The sequence below is a fragment of the Rhinopithecus roxellana genome, chromosome 19 (genome assembly GCF_007565055.1).
Source record: "Rhinopithecus roxellana isolate Shanxi Qingling chromosome 19, ASM756505v1, whole genome shotgun sequence".
NCBI lineage: Eukaryota > Metazoa > Chordata > Mammalia > Primates > Cercopithecidae > Rhinopithecus > Rhinopithecus roxellana.
In genome coordinates, this window is record NC_044567.1 from 40,548,420 (window position 1) to 40,564,463 (window position 16,044).

A 16,044-nucleotide genomic window follows, 5' to 3' on the forward strand; every position below is an offset into this window, starting at 1 on the left:
CACGAAACAACAGCGGCACTCATGGTGCTGAGCAAAGGGCCGTGTCTAGCGTGAAGCAGTTGCTGACCCCGTGGACGTGGCCCCTGCCGTGACCCTTGACCTTCCTCCTGTAGCCCCCGTCAAAAGGCCCCACCACAGTGCAACATGTGGGCAGAGGCGAGTGCTGAGTCCCAGGCCCGTGGAGCGGGTGCTGCCCAGTCCTTACTGGCATGTAGGGGTCCGCCAGGACCGACAGGAAGTACTTGTGGCCGCTGTCCTTCACGAGGTCTGCCTGGCACGACTGGAGAGAAAGAGACAGAGGAGAGGCAGTGAGTGCAGCGTCCCGCAGATGCCTCAAGCTTCTCGTGGTGCGTGAACAAATGAGGGCATGGACTTCTTAGACCTCAATTATTTCCTCCTCTCAAGCCCAGTTTTCCTTTGAAAAACAGCTGCAGCGGCGCCTTGGCTAAGGGGAGGGATCCCACAAACGACAAGAGGAAAGCAGCTCCCAGACATTCTTTCACACTGCTGGGCCGCCTGCTGGAGAGCGTCCTGCAGCCCCTGCCTGCACCCCACTCCTTTCCAGGCAGTCCACTCCCTCCCTCTGCCCTCCACATTGGAGCACATCCAACCAGCACTCACTTGGAACCAGCCTGTTGGTGCAGATCCGGCCCCGCTCAAGCTTTTCTTGGGGGTTTGCTTGGACTTACAAAATACTGAAAAGCAATCACGTGTGTGAGGCAGTAGCTCCCAGTGGTTTGTGTGCACAGTCTCACTTGAGCAGGCGCTTCCCACTGGCCCGACTCACCTTCAGGGGCAGGCCCCAGGTGGGAGGTTTCCTGGTGCTAAAGCCGCTGTCAGGCAGGCGACCTTCCCACGCTTCAGGCCATTCTGTGCCTGTCCACACAATCACAGACACACGGTCATGGCTCGCCACAGTCGTGAGGACCTACCGTGTGCTCCCAGCACAATCACAGCCATGTGGCCATGGCTCGCCACAGTCGTGAGGACCTACTGTGTGCTGCCAGCACAATCGCAGCCTCGCGGCCACAGGCTCACCAGTCATGAGGACCTACTGTGTGCTGCCAGCACAACTGCAGCCTTGCGGCCATGGCGCACCACAGTTGTGAGGACCTACTGTGTGCTGCTAGCACAATCGCAGCCTCATGGCCATGGCTTGGCACAGTTGTGAGGACCTACTGTGTGCTGTCAGTACAACTGCAGTCACGCTGCCATGGCTCGTCACAGTCGTGAGGGCCTACTGTGTGCTGTCAGCACAATTGCAGTCACGCTGCCATGGCTCGTCACAGTCGTGAGGGCCTACTGTGTGCTGTCAGCACAATCACGTGGCCATGGCTCATCACAGTTGTGAGGACCTACTGTGTGCTGTCAGCACAATCACAGCCACGTGGCCATGGCTCGCCACAGTTGTGAGGTCCTACTGGGTGCTGAACACTGGGTATTTGCGCCCAACTGAGCACAGAGGCTCATGTCTATAATCCCAGCACTTTGGGGAGGCTGAGGCAGGCGGATCACGAGGTCAGGAGTTTGAGACCAGCCTGGCCAATATGGTGCAACCCTGTCTCTACTAAAAAATACAAAAATTAGCCGGGTGTGGTGGCACGCGCCTGTAGTCCCAGCTACTCGGGAGGCTGAGGCAGGAGAATTGCTGGAACCCAGGAGGTGGAGGTTGTAGTGAGCTGAGATTGCACCACTGCATTCCAGCCTGGGCGACAGAGCAAGACTATATATCAAAAAAAAAAAAAAAAAAAAAAAAAAAATCTGTGCTCAGGTCATGGAATCAGAGATGAAACCACACATGTGAAAGCAGTCTGAAACTGTAGTACAATGTACAAATCATGGACGCTGTGTTTCTTGGAGAGGGACCCACAGAGCATGGGTTTCTAGGATCAATACCTAGAAACTGATCAGTGACAGACATGGCATACACAGAGTGAGGCGTGTGTTCCGCCAGCTCCCAGCATGCTCCTCTCCAGAAGACGAAGGCCATCCAAGGACAGAGGACAGGAATTTTAAGAACTGGTTGTCTGAGGATCAAGAAGAGAACGACTCTCTGGTGCAGCCCTGCATGGCTGGCCCTTTCCCACTGAGGCAGGAGTGATTTTACAGAGGGAATCCGCTGGTTATGCAGCCCAGAAGCCCCTGACCCTGCCATTTCTCAGGAGTGCTCTTATAATGAGGTGTTTCTGCCTCACATCAATATACTGATGAGGCGGGTTATGGGCTGGGCTGCTGGAATGAGAGCTGAGTGTGATGGGGAGCAGGTGGTCAGGGAGCCAGGCGCCAGCCTCAGATTGCAAGCTGCTCCCCCGAGCTGAGGAGGCCAATTAAGCAGATAGTTTTCAAGCAACAACTGGCTTTAGCTGGAGGTTTTGACAAATAAACTGAGACACATCGACCGCTGTCCATGTAAAGACTCAGCCCAGAGGGCCAGGGCAGCAGAAAAAGCACCCGGTTCTGAGAGTGAAGGCACATTCCTTTGTTTTAACCAGAGGTTTCACAAGTCAAATTGAAGCCCACGCATTCACAGTGAAGCTCCTCAAACATGTCTCGTGAGTGCGTAACGAAGCATCACTGACTGAAATCTTACTAATTCTGAATTTCAGGCATGCAATCAGGGTGGGAGAACTTAGATGTGCCCTCAGTATCGGAGTCTGGCAACTCTGTGGCGTATACTACCTGATCTCTGTATCGGAGTCTGGCAACTCTGTGGCGCATACTACCAGATCTCTGTATCGGAGTCTGGCAACTCTGTGGCGTATACCACCAGATCTCTGTATCGGAGTCTGGCAACTCTGTGGCGTATACCACCAGATCTCTGTATCGGAGTCTGGCAACTACGTGGCGCATACTACCAGATCTCTGTATCGGAGTCTGGCAACTCTGTGGAGTATACTACTGGATCTCTGTTTCGGAATCTGGCAACTATGTGGCGTATACTACTGGATCTCTGTTTCAGAGTCTGGCAGCTACGTGGTGTATACTACCAGATCTCTGTTTCGGAGTCTGGCAACTCTGTGGCATATATCACCAGATCTCTGTTTCGGAGTCTGGCAACTCTGTGGTGTATACCACCAGATCTCTGTTTTGATATGGTCATTGCGCCAGGTGGGAACCACAGATGATGATGCCTTTTCATACCTTCATTTTCAGCGCTCGGCAGGGGTCATTTACATATCTGTTTAATACACAGATTTTCACTAACTCAAACTGCCCCCACCCTCCCTGCAGGCAGGAACCCGGGAGCTCCTGCTTCACTGGCTAAGGGGACTGGGGTGGACTCTCTCGGCTGCTGCTCACTAGCCCAAATTACAAGCACACTTAGACCAAGGGCCTTGTTAAACAGAAGAGGAAATAAGACTTGAAACTCCATACATGCAGAACGGCAGCCAGCAGGCGACACACACACCCTGCGTGGCACAGGCTTGGTGGGAAGACCCGGCAGGTGACACACACACCCTGCGTGGCATGGGCTTGGTGGGAAGACCTGGCAGGCGACACACACACCCTGCGTGGCACGGGCTTGGTGGGAAGATGCGGCAGGCGACACACACACCCTGCGTGGCAGGGCTTGGTGGGAAGACCCAGCAGAGACTAGGGGCTCAGAAGAACGGCATGGTGCTGGCAGCACGAATCTGCCAAAGCTGCCTTCTCCACAGGCTCCAACTTGCTGTGCTAGTTTTCTCCAGATCAAACTATGGTGGTGACATGTTAAGGCCAGAGTAGAAAGCAGGTGCAGAGTAAAGAGCAAGAATATGAATTTTTTTTTCTGAGCAAGTCCCCTTTCCTCACCATACACTGAAGCCAATTTTGATTCTTCTGCGTGTCAGGATTTCAGGAATTTATGTATTTTTTAATGGGGAAAAGGGAGGCGAGGAAGAGAAGAGCAAACACAAAGTGGGAAGATGCAAGCATGTATTCATTGTTGGAGCAACTAAAGATGTGGTTTGCAAACAGATACAAAAATGGGGCAGAGACCAGGAGAAGCCCCTGGCCAAGGCCCTGCCTTCTGCAAGGTGTACCCGTAAAGCCAGCGCGGGCTTTCTTCCTCTGAATATTCTGGCAAAAGATGTCATGGGAAGAGACCCTTCCTTTATTCTCCTTAACAAAGTTTTTAAGGATTATTTTATGGAGAAGCAGGAACACAAGAATTACGCCCAGGCTAACAGACCACCATGCCTGATGGAGAAGGCTTAAGGAGGCAGGATGATGAGCCAAGCTCTGAGCAATTTCATGCGAACACTCTACCACTCACATTCTGATGTGAACACAGAGACAATCACGGAGCTACGGGGCCATGGTTCATGTCCACTGGGTAGAAAAGTCTATCCCTTGTTATGAGCGGGGGTGCTGGAAAGCAAAGAAAGTTTCCAACAAGAAAATAGCTCCTGAGTGAGCCTTCGGTGGTCTGTTCCCATAACATGAGGATGCTACCGGGAAGTCATCTGAAGGTAGCTGGAGGGCTGTGCTGAGATGTTTATATTTGCAGTTTTCACAATGGTGGGTGCCAATAAAACTGGTAGTGCCTGGGAAAATAACACCAAAGTAGGGATTTCTGTTTACCGGTCACAAGAGCTCACTGTTCTTCACGACTTCAGCAGAACATCCACTGAGCAGTGGAAGACAAGCTTTCTACCTCAGGCCTTCACCCTGGGCACAGTGCATTCCCCACTCGCCAAGAGAGGCAAGATATGTAAACATAAATATATATATTAATATAGACATACTGATTTTCTATAAATGGTTAATTCTAATCCAGCACTTTGGGAGGCTGAGGTGGGCGGATCATGAGGTCAAGAGATGGAGATCATCCTGGCCAACACGGTGAAACCCCATCTCTACTAGAAACATAAAGATTAGCTGGGCGTGGTGGCACGTGACTGTGATCCCAGCTACTCCAGAGGCTGAGGCAGGAAAATCGCTTGAACCCGGGAGGCGGAGGTTGCAGTGAGCTGAGATCAAGTCACTGCACTCCAGCCTGGTGACAGAGCAAGACTCTGTCTCAAAAAAAAAAAGAAGCCCTTTAGTTATTCTCAGGCCAGACATACCCATGTCTATAGTGGCCCTGAATGCTGTGTCTGATGTCCATAGCAAAATCACTGGCATGCTTTCCATCTTTTTCGTATATGTCCTAAAATTTGCAGGCATCAAGGATCAAACATTAAAATGGTACAGACAGGTACAGACTGAGACGTCCTCTGCCCCTACATGTAATCCTTATTCCACTGCTCATCTCTTCTGGGGGACCTGCTGTTCAGCCCGGGCTGACTTGGGTTCACATGTCTGTATGTCCGCACGTCTGCGCGACTTCCCCAGCACAGACCGAGTGCTGTCCTGCCGGGCCTGACACACTGTCCCTGAGGCCACACTGAGTCATGGTGAGCAATGTCCTCCCCCATGTGGCACTGCCAATGAGATTCCTCACAGTCTGGTGTCAATAACCCAGCAGTGTGACAGTGGTGACTGAGGAACATTTCTGAATAAAGAAACCCATCTTCCCCTTTCTCTTCAGCTTCTCAGACTTTGGAGCACACCGAGCTCATTTTTTTGCGGCTTCGGGAATGTGGCCGACACACGGAGCTCATTTTTTTGTGGCTTCGGGAACGGGGCGCACTCCCTCTGCCTGTCGGGCCTTTGTCCTCTCCGCCTGGGGCCCTGCCCCCCAGCATGGCCTCTGCAATGGCTTCTCTCCCCACCCTTTGCTGGGACTTGGACTGCACTTCCCAAGCTGCTGCATTTGAGTTAGCCATTTCAGCTCTGTGAGGACAAAACCCTGCATTATTAGTCTTTATTAGTTGCAGGAGGCAGCATGGCCTGGTTCCTATTAGCCGGTCAGTAAATGTTTGATGAATGAATAAAAGAACCCATGTTTGTGCTGTGGAGAACCATCACAATTTCAGATCATGTATACCAATCACACCAGGACCTGCTTCCCACCTGAGAGCGCTCTGTCTGCAGTGAGCAGCGGAGGGGCTCTCGGTGCCCAGTGTTGCCAGGGGCAGGGCTGGCAAAGGAGCCCTTGGACCGCACAGAGACCTGGGCATTTCTGGCTGGAGTAGGTGTCTGAGCTGGAGCTTTCTGGACCTGCGATGAACCCTGCCTTGACCTCAGGTCAGAACTGTGGTGCCTTTCTCATCTAAATTCTAATACTAAGAAGAGGAAATACAGCAGTGAAAGAGTGCGGGACAGGAGCCAGCCACGAGCAGGGGGAAGCCAAGCTGGGGCTCCCCTGCGGGCCTCCTCAGTGGTGGGGAGCTCGCTCTTGGCTGACCAGGCTCCCCATCCCCTCTCCCTCGCTTACACCCAGCAGACTGAGCTGAGATTTGATCAGGCTCCAAACAGCCTAATCATAAATCATGGGGTCCTTAAGTTGCACACAGAGACAGCCTCTGTGGTCGCTCTCGGCACAGCCTGCCATGCCACTTCCACCCGCCAGGGCCCCGTTGTGCCCATCCATCTTGCAAAGGGCGAGCCGTCACCCCCGCCAGCTCTTGGTCTACTCTGCCTGGGTGCAGGCAAAAGAGCCTGGAATTGGAATGGCTGAGTGGACAGCCCCCTCCTGCTTCCTCTCTCTCTTGTTCATTTCATTCTTGGCAACCCAGAGGCAGCTGATACAACTGTCTCCCTCCGGCCAAACACCTCCCACCTTCCCAGGGGGGACCGACAGACCTACTCCACTGCCGCTTGGCCTGTCACCAACGTGCTTGTCCACCTGGCCTGGTCTCTTCTGGGGCGGGTGGTCTCCCAGGACCGACCCGGTGCCGGGACAGGTGGCCCAGCTCATGTGGTCCAGCTTCCATGGGGGTGGGAGGAAGGGGCCTCTGCCTTTCTGGTCCACAGTTCTCCTGGGACAGCACGAGGGTGTGTTGGAATCTGCCCAGAGTAACACCATTCTGAGGGGTCCACACGGAACTAGGAGGATGGCTAAAAAGAAGCCATTCTGCACGGCTGTGCTACTTCCCAAATGATGAAAGTGTCACCCCGAGTCCCCTCAATGGCACCTCCTTGCCGATTACAGTTTCTGTGGAAGACGCCGGCTTCAAAAATGTGCTCCCTAGCAATGCAATCTTGCTGATTTTCTGCATATCACAGCCTCTCTAGTTGGGAAATTCCATGGACCATCAAGGCAATTAAACTATGTTAGATGAGCAGGGGGAAGGCTAGGTGACATTTTGGCCATTCCTGGGACTCACCCAGCTCTGGACACGGGTGCGCACCTGAGTACTGCTCAAGGGCCCCTAGCTGGCAAAGCTCCCCACAGGAGGGTAAAACCGTGTCCACCATGTCCACTGACAGTCAGCTGGAAGATGGTAGTGCAGGAAGGTTAGCTCAATAGGGGCAAACTGAAAGAAGGAATACTAAAAATTCCCAGAAATGCAAAACAAAACATAACAAAATAAAACCACTCCAGGACTAAGCCTTAAAAAATAAGCCTATATAAATAACAAAAGGAAATTAAAGGAACTATATTTAGACCCTAAAAAGATAATGAAACTGCAGGAAGGAGTAAGTTTAACCACAGACATAAAGCAGTTTAGGTAACACAAGCCCAGCACACCCAAGCGACTTCCTTCCAAAGAGCAGCCTGCTCCGGAAGGGGCGGCAGTGGCTTCACCCAGGGGAAGCCTGACCTCAGCCGGGTTAGCTCCACCTCAGCCAGGCACCCAGGCCAGCGCCACCAGGGATCTGCCATTCCAACAGCACGCACCCTCGTTATGACGGGACCAGAAGGGCAGTCCCCTTTGGGGTCTTCCTCTCCAAACACCAATCTAATCAGGACAAAAACATCGGGCATGGCCGGGTGTGGTGGCTCACGCGGTCAGGAGATCGAGATCATCCTGGCTAACATGGTGCAACCCCATCTCTATTAAACAAAATACAAAAAAATTAGCTGGGCGTGGTGGCATGCGCCTGTAATCCCAGCTACCCAGCAGGCTGAGGCAGGAGAATGGCATGAACCTAGGAGGCAGAGGTTGCAGTGAGCCGAGATCGTGCCACCACACTCCAGACTGGGTGACAGAGCGAGACTCTGTCTCAAAAGAAAAAAAAAAGAAAAAAAAAAAAAAAAAAAACAGGGCAAATCACAACAGAGGGCCAGTCTACAAAATCCCTGACTAGTGCTCCTGAAAGCCGTCAAGCTCATCAAAAACAAGGAGAGTCTGGGGAACTGTCACAGCCAAGAAAAGCCCAAGAAGACACGAGGACTCAATGTCATGTGGGATCCTGGGACAGAAAAAGGACATTAGCAAGAAAATCTGATGACTATCAACTGCAGTTAATGATAATTAATTAACATAAGTTCCTTGATCGCTGTGACAAATGTGTTGTACTAACATAAGATGTCCATAGGGAAAACTGGGCATAGGGTACACAAGAACTCTACTACCTTTTCAAGTTTTCTGTAAATCTAAAACTGTTCTAAAAAATAAAATGTGTTAACATAGAAACTATAGGAACAAGAGTTCAGGACACAAGCAAACAAAATCCCAGCACAGGAGGTAAAATGTTTGCTCAGGTCCTAACTAGACTAGCCCTGGCCAGGGCACTGCCTTCTGCTGTGGGACCAGCAGGGGCACACGCTCTAGATGGCACTCTCTTGCCCACTTGGTGAGACTGAGTCATCGCTGGGTGACAGAGAAAGCTAACCTTGCACATTTTTTGAATTGAGTTTTGCGTGTACGTGTGTGAGAAATTGGGAGTGGGGAAAAGTGGAGAAGCAGGAAGAGGAGAGGCTATCAATGCCAGCAGACATGAACTGTGGTGAAATGACTTTGCAGAGAAAACAGTAGATAATTTGAGCACGGGAAGGAGAACCGGCACAGACGTGGGGGCTGCAGAAACAAAATTCTAAGACTCTCTCATATGCCTTTTCTTCATAGCGCGGCTGCTTTCCGGGTACCACAGCAGCCTGTTCCTAGGGGGAAGCCTCTTTGAATATCCCAATCCAGATTTACTTCATGAACACCGTCACAGAGTATCTTTCCAAATCCACTGACATTATACCCTTGGAGTTCCCTGGTGGTACCATAAACACAACTTTATTAACTGTAACTCAGAAGGTCAGCCTGGACTGAGTATTAATTTTATCTACGAAAAACCCTCAATTAACTGGAACCTTGCCTATGAGGGTCCTTAATTAACTCTCCCCTTCCTAATCTTGCTAATTAGCAGACAGACAAATGATAACAGCAGGCTTGAGGAACTTATTAAAACAACCACTGCCACCATCCTTGCAAAGTGTGACCAGCGGGGGACAGCTGTGGCCACATCTCCTGGACTTTCTCATCACCAAGTTCTGCTGCTCTTTCAGCTCTGGTCCAATCACGTGACCCTAAGGACAATTTCTTTCTTTTTTTTTTTTTTTTGAGACGGAGTCTCGCTCTGTCGCCCGGGCTGAAGTGCAGTGGCGCGATCTCAGCTCACTGCAAGCTCCGCCTCCCGGGTTTACGCCATTCTCCTGCCTCAGCCTCCCGAGTAGCTGGGACTACAGGTGCCCGCCATCTCGCCCGGCTAGTTTTTTGTACTTTTTAATAGAGACGGGGTTTCACCGTGTAGGCCAGGATGGTCTCCATCTCCTGACCTCGTGATCCACCCGTCTCGGCCTCCCAAAGTGCTGGGATTACAGGCTTGAGCCACCGTGCCCGGCCAGGACAATTTCAAAAAATACTCTGCCATGTTTGCTTTCTGCTCCCCCATCCCCTGTGTTTTTCTGCACTGTATGAAAGATGCAGATAGCATGACGATTTGCCCAGAAATATTCCTAAGGAAAAGGACGCTTGCTTCCGTGAGCACAAAGCCATGATCACACTCCAGACATGTGACAGCCACACAGTCCTCCCACCTGACTCGCAGTCCAGAGTCAAACTCCTCTTGATCCTCCTGCCTGACTCGCGGTCCAGAGTCAAACTCCTCCGGATCCTCCCGCCTGACTTGCAGTCCAGAGTCAAACTCCTCCGGATCCTCCCGCCTGACTCGCGGTCCACAGTCAAACTCCTCCCGATTGTTCACAATCGTCCTCTGTGAGCCTCTGGTTTTTGATCCAGGATCCAACCAGGAACTGCACTTAGCTGATATACATCATTAGGCTTGAGAATAAATCCCCCCACATTTTTGGGGGCATTTCTTGAATTAAAAATCTAGAGCGGGGGAGGCGGGTGTGGTGGCTCATGCCTGTAATCCCAGCACTTTGGAGAGTGAGGCAGGAGGATCACTTGAGGTTCTGGGAGATTGAGACCAGCCTGGCCAACATGGGAAACCTCGTCTACCAAAAATATAAAAATTAGCAGGGCTTGGTGGCAGGCGCCTGTGGTCCCAGCTACTTGGGAGGCTGAGGAAGGAGAATCGCTTGAACCTGGGAGGTGGAGGTTGCAGTGAGCAGAGATCGTACCACTGCGCTTCAGCCTGGGCGACAGAGCAAGACTCCATCTCGGAAAAAAAAAAAAAAAAAAAACCTAGTAGGGAACAGTACAGTTCTTTGTAGACTGTCCCACAATTAGAATTTTTTAGCAGCCTCATTGTGGTATAAGTGACATATAAATTTGAAGTACAGAATCTGACCATTTTGGACATACGTCTACACTTGTGAAGCTACCGCCACAAACTAGGTGGGGTCTGGCCCCCCGGACATTTTCTTCTCCCCATGCCCCCACCCTCACGTGTCCCGAGCAGCAGCTCATCTCCTTTCTGTGACTACAGTCTGCATTTTCTCGAGTTTTAAATGAATGGAACCATACTCTCTAAGTATTTTGAGATCGGTTCATGCTTTTTTATTGTTGAGTAGGATTTCATTGCATGGAGAGATTGCAGTTTGCTTATTCATCCACTTGTTAATGTACATTTAGGCTATTCCCCAGATTTTAGGCCATTATAAATAAAGCTGCTAGGAACATTCATGTACAAGCCTGTGTGTGGACATGCTTCCATTTCTCTTGGGGAATATCTAGGAATGGAATGGCTGGATTGTATGCTGAGTGTGTGCTAATCTTTATAAGAAACTGTGAAATAATTTTGCAAAGTGGTAGTGCACGCCTTGCACTGCCCTCAGCAGCATACGAGGGTTCCAGTTCCTCCACGGCCTTGCCAACACTTGAGGGCATCAGCTTCTTAGGCATCTACTTGGTGTGCAGTGGTAGATGACTGTGGGTGCAGTTTGCATTTCTCTGGTGACTAATGATACTCAGCATTGTTTCATGTGCTTATCTGCCATTCGTACTTCTTTGGCGAAGCGTCTGCTCAAAGCGTTTGCCCACTTTTCTTTGTCGGCTTGTGTTTGTTTTCATAGTGAGTTTTGAGAGTTTCTTTCTATACTCTTGCCACTAGCTCGTAACAGAAAAACGATTTGTCAATATTTTCCCAGTCTGTGTCTTGCCTTTTCATTCTCTCCATGTCATCACAGGGCAGGTGTTTATATGTATGGGTCTATTTCCTGACTTTCTTCCTGTTCCAGTATCTGTTTGTTCATTTGAAGCTATTTCCGATCTTGAGTACTGTGGATTTATAGTCACTCTTGGAATCAGGTAGTATTAGTCCTTCCACTGTGTTTTTCTTTTTCCAAGTTGTTTTGCCTACTTTAGGTCCTTTGTATTTCCATGTGGCTCTCAGAAGCAGAAATCATGATAATGGACGATCTCTTCATTTATTTAGGGCTTCCTTCGTTTCTTTTCACAATGGTTTGCAGTTTCGGTGTACAGATCTTGCCTACCTTTTGTCAGAATGTATCCCTAAGTATTTCTTTTTTTAGTGGTACTGTAAATGTTCTCTATTTTAATTTCAACTTCTAATTGTTGATTGCTAGTGTATATACATAAATTGAATTTTGTATATTGATCTTATAACCTATAAACGTACTAAACTTTTTCTAGTAGCATTTTAAAATAGATTAAACTGGATTTTCCACATAGACAATCATGCTGTTTGAAAACACAGTTAAACCTCGTCCTTCTGAATCTGAATCCTTTTCTTCCTTGACTCACTCTGCTACCTAGAACTTCCAGTACAATGTCGAGGGATGTGACAAGAACAGATGGCTTGACCTTGCATTCAGTCTTTCACCATTGTATGGTGTTGGCTGTAAATTTTTGGAGATGCTGTTTGTCAGGTAAACGAAGTTCCCTTCTATCAGAAGTTTGCAGGGAGTTTTTTTTTTTTAATCAGAAGTGGATCTCAGATTTTGTTAAAATACTTTGCATCTCTTGAGATGGTAATATGGTTTTTATCTTTTTCTAATATGGTAAATTACACGGACTTTTCTCTCTCTAAAAATAATTCTTTAATAATCTGAAGAGGCATCCATTGATTTTTCAATCCTTAAACAGGTTTACATTCCTGAAATAAATCCCACTCGATTATGTTTTATTGTTTTTATATAGCATTGAATTTAATTTGCAAACATTCTGTTTGGCATTTTTGTGCCCATGTTCAAGAGAATACTGGTCTGTAGTTTCCTTTTCCTGCAGTGTGTGTCTAAGCATTGGTGTCAGGTAATGCTGGCCTCACAGAATGATATGGGAAGGTGCTGAGATGTCATCCAAATATGCCTTCCTTAATGTTTGGTAAAATCCACTGGCGGAGTCACCGGAACCTGCAGTTTTCTTTGGAGTAAAAGTTTTCAGAATTTGTAGTGACAGGCACAGTGACTCGAGCTGTAATCCCAGCACTTTGGGAGGCCAAGGTGGAAGCACTGCTTGAGCCCAGAAGCTCGAAACTAGTCTGGGTGATGTCGTGAGATCCAGTCTCTAAAAAAAAAAAGTAGAGTGCTGTTCATGTGAACGAGCTCTTGAGTGAGTTGTGTGCGTCATGCAAGGAATCCAAGTTATCAAATGTTCTCCCATCAAATTGCTCACGATATTTGCTTATCATCCTTTTGATATCCCCAGAATCTTTAACGATGTCACCTCTCTCATTCCTGATGCTGGAATCTGTGTCTTCTTTGTCTCCTTACTAGTTAGGGTGATGTTTCACAGTTTTATTCATCTGTTTAAAAAAAATATGTTTTGTTCAACAGATTTTGATGTTTCACTGTTTTCTTTTGTATTAGTCTCCAGTCTGATCTGTATTATTTCCTTTGGCCAACAGCTTTGGGTTTACTCCACTCATGCTGCTCTCTTGAGGTAGAAGCCGAGGTCTCGGGTTGGAGACCGTCCCTCTTTTCCAATGCATCGTCTAGCAGCTGCTACACATTCCCCTCTCAGCACTGCTCAGAGCTGGGTCCATGTATACTCAACCTATTTATTTTACATCTTAATATACATGTTTATATAATGGATTTATTTAATGCAACTATTTATAAGTACATTATGTATGATATATACATACTTATAGTAATAAATATTTTATATAAATCTTTGTTATTCGTGATTTATAATATCTATGTAGCTTAATATTACATATTTATATTCTATTTTGTATTAAGCATATATATTAATATAATTTACTTACGATGTTATGGAATAAAATGAAAATCATTTATTTATCTAAAAGTTTCTGTTTCTAAGTGCTTAGAGACATTCCTATTACCTATCACTGATTTGAGTTTGACTCCACTGTGGCTGTAGAACACGCCTGTAAGACTTCAGTTCTTTACATTTGTTGAGGTTTATTTGGCCAAGGGTCGGGCCTATCCTGGCACAGGCTCTGTGCACTCTGTGGCTGCTGCGTGGCGTGTTCTAGAAATGTCAGGGCTCAGCTGCTGGAGAGTGCTGCTCAAGTCTCTGCTATTCTTACTGATTTCTCTTCGGCTTGTTACTTGTTACTGAGAAAGGAGCACTGAAATCTCCAAATGTAATGACGGATTTATCTATTTCTCCTCGCAGCTCCATCAGGTTTGCTCGATGTATTCTGAAACTGTTATTAGGTGAATAGACATTTAGGACTGCGACATTCTCTTGATGAATGATGAATGGACTTCTGGAGCATTATGAAATGTCTGTCTTTATTGCTAGCCACATTCTCTGCTCCCAAACCTCCTCTGTCTAATGTTAACATAGGCCCTGCAGCCTTCCTCTGCTTAGTGCCTTCATGGCAGAGATTTTCCCATCCTTTTACCTTTAATCTACTCGTATCTTTATGCCAAAAGTACATTGCTCGTAGCCATCGTATGGTTTTTTCTTGCTCTTCAACCTGGTGGCCTCTGCCTTCTCATTGCAGTGTTCAGTCTCCACTCCGCAGTACGGGCAGGGTTAGGTGTCCATCCATCATCCCGCCTTTTCTATTTGTTGCATCTACTCTGGTTATCTTTTTCCTTTCGTGTTGTCTATATTTATGATTTCATATCATCTATGTTGTCAGCTAATTAACAGTAATTCTTTTTAAAATTTGAGTGGCAGCTTTAGGGTTTATGGATTACTGCGGTTCATCTTCAGGCAGGTGCTACAAGACCACTTCAAACAAAGTCCAAGAATCTTACAATAGTATTTCTTCATTCTCTCTCCTCCCCATCTTTTTGCTACTATTAGCACACATTTTGCTCTTACAAATGTTATTCATTCTGTGGGGTGCTGTGGCTTGTGCCTGTGATCCCGGCTACTTGGGAGGCTGAGGCAGGAGGATGGCTTGAGCAAGGGAGTCTGAGCTTACAGTGAGCTGTGATCAGGTCTGGGAAACAGAATGAGACCTTGTCTTCTAAGGAAAAAAAATTAAGAGTGCAAAAGGCTTATTGAAAAAAAATTCATACTACACTGTTATTATTTTTCTTAAAAAATTATCTTTCAAAGAAGATTTAAATAAAAACAAAGAAATCCCTTATTGATCCACATAGTACTCATTTCTGGTGCTTTTAATTCCTTTGTATAGAACCGTGTTTCCCTCTGAAGAGTAATTCTCCTCAAGCCTAAAGGACTTCACGTTGCTTGCAGTGTGGGTCTGCCGGGGATGACTTTTCATCTTTTGTGTATCTTCAAAAATCTTTATTTTGCCTCCATTTGCAAATATATTTTCAGTGGGTATAGAATTCTAGGTTGACGGTTTTTTCTCTTTCTCTGCTTTAAAGATGCTGTTCTGCTGTCTGCCTTTTCCATCTGTAGGAAATCTGCAAGAAGAAACCTGACGTCATTCTCACCTTTGCGCCTTACTAGCTTTTTACTGGCTGCCTTTAGACTTTTGAATTTATCACTGTTTTCCAAGCAATTTGATTCTGATAAGCCTTCGTGTAGTTTTCTTGTGCTTAGGGTTTGCTAAGCTTTGTGGATCTGTGGGTCTATAATTTTCATCAAATTCAAAAACATTTTAGCTATTGTTTCCTCAAATACTTTTTCTCCCAGCCTCCTTTATGGACCCCCAAACGGTATGTTACGTCACTTGCAGTTGTCCCACAATGGAATGATATTCCTTTAATTACAATTTTTCTTTTTTCTTTTCTTACCATGCTTATTTTTGTTAGTTTCTATTGCTATTTTCTTTCTTTCTCTGAGGCAGGGCCTCACTCTCTTCCCCAGGCTGAAGAGCCATGGCACAATCACGGCTCTTTGCAGCCTTGACCTCCCGGGCTCAACCGACTCTCCCGCCTCAGCCTTCTGAGTGGCTGGGCCTACAGGCGAGCGCCACCATGCGTGGCTGAGTTTTGTATTTTTTCTTGTAGAGTCGAGGTTTCACCATGTTCCTCAGCCTGGTCTTGAAATCCTGGACTTGAGTCGTCTGCCTGCCTCAGCCTCCAAAAGTGCTGAGATTATAGACGTGATCCCCGTGCCTAACCGTTTACTGCTTTTTCCTGCAATGCTTAACTGGTTGTTAATGCCAACAAGTATATTTTTTCCCATCACATATTGCCATTTTCATCTCTAGAAATTTAAGTTGGGTTCTTTTTATATTTTCCATGTCTCGATTTAACTTTTTGAGTATGTGGAATAGACTTGCAATATTTTAATGTCCCGACCTCCTAATTACACCCTCTGCAGAGGTTCCGAGTGGGTTTTAATGGGTTGGTTTCCTTTTCTTCATGATGGGTCACACTTTCCGGATTCTCTTTACCTGCCTGGTCATTTCCGGCTGGTGGTGTGCAGTGCAGTGTAACCTGGCATGGGGAGTGATTCTGGGGGAGGCCCTCTGGGA

General features: G+C 47.5%; 1 protein-coding gene across 1 annotated transcript in view; it reads right to left on the minus strand.

Annotated features, from left to right (window-relative positions):
- RPTOR (regulatory associated protein of MTOR complex 1) overlaps positions 1-16,044 on the minus strand; it is a 418,321-nt gene that overhangs the window by 82,790 nt on the left and 319,487 nt on the right. The window contains exon 14 of the mRNA XM_030923092.1: positions 206-280. Coding sequence (XP_030778952.1) covers positions 206-280 — 75 coding nt within the window. The remainder of the gene's footprint in view (positions 1-205; positions 281-16,044) is intronic.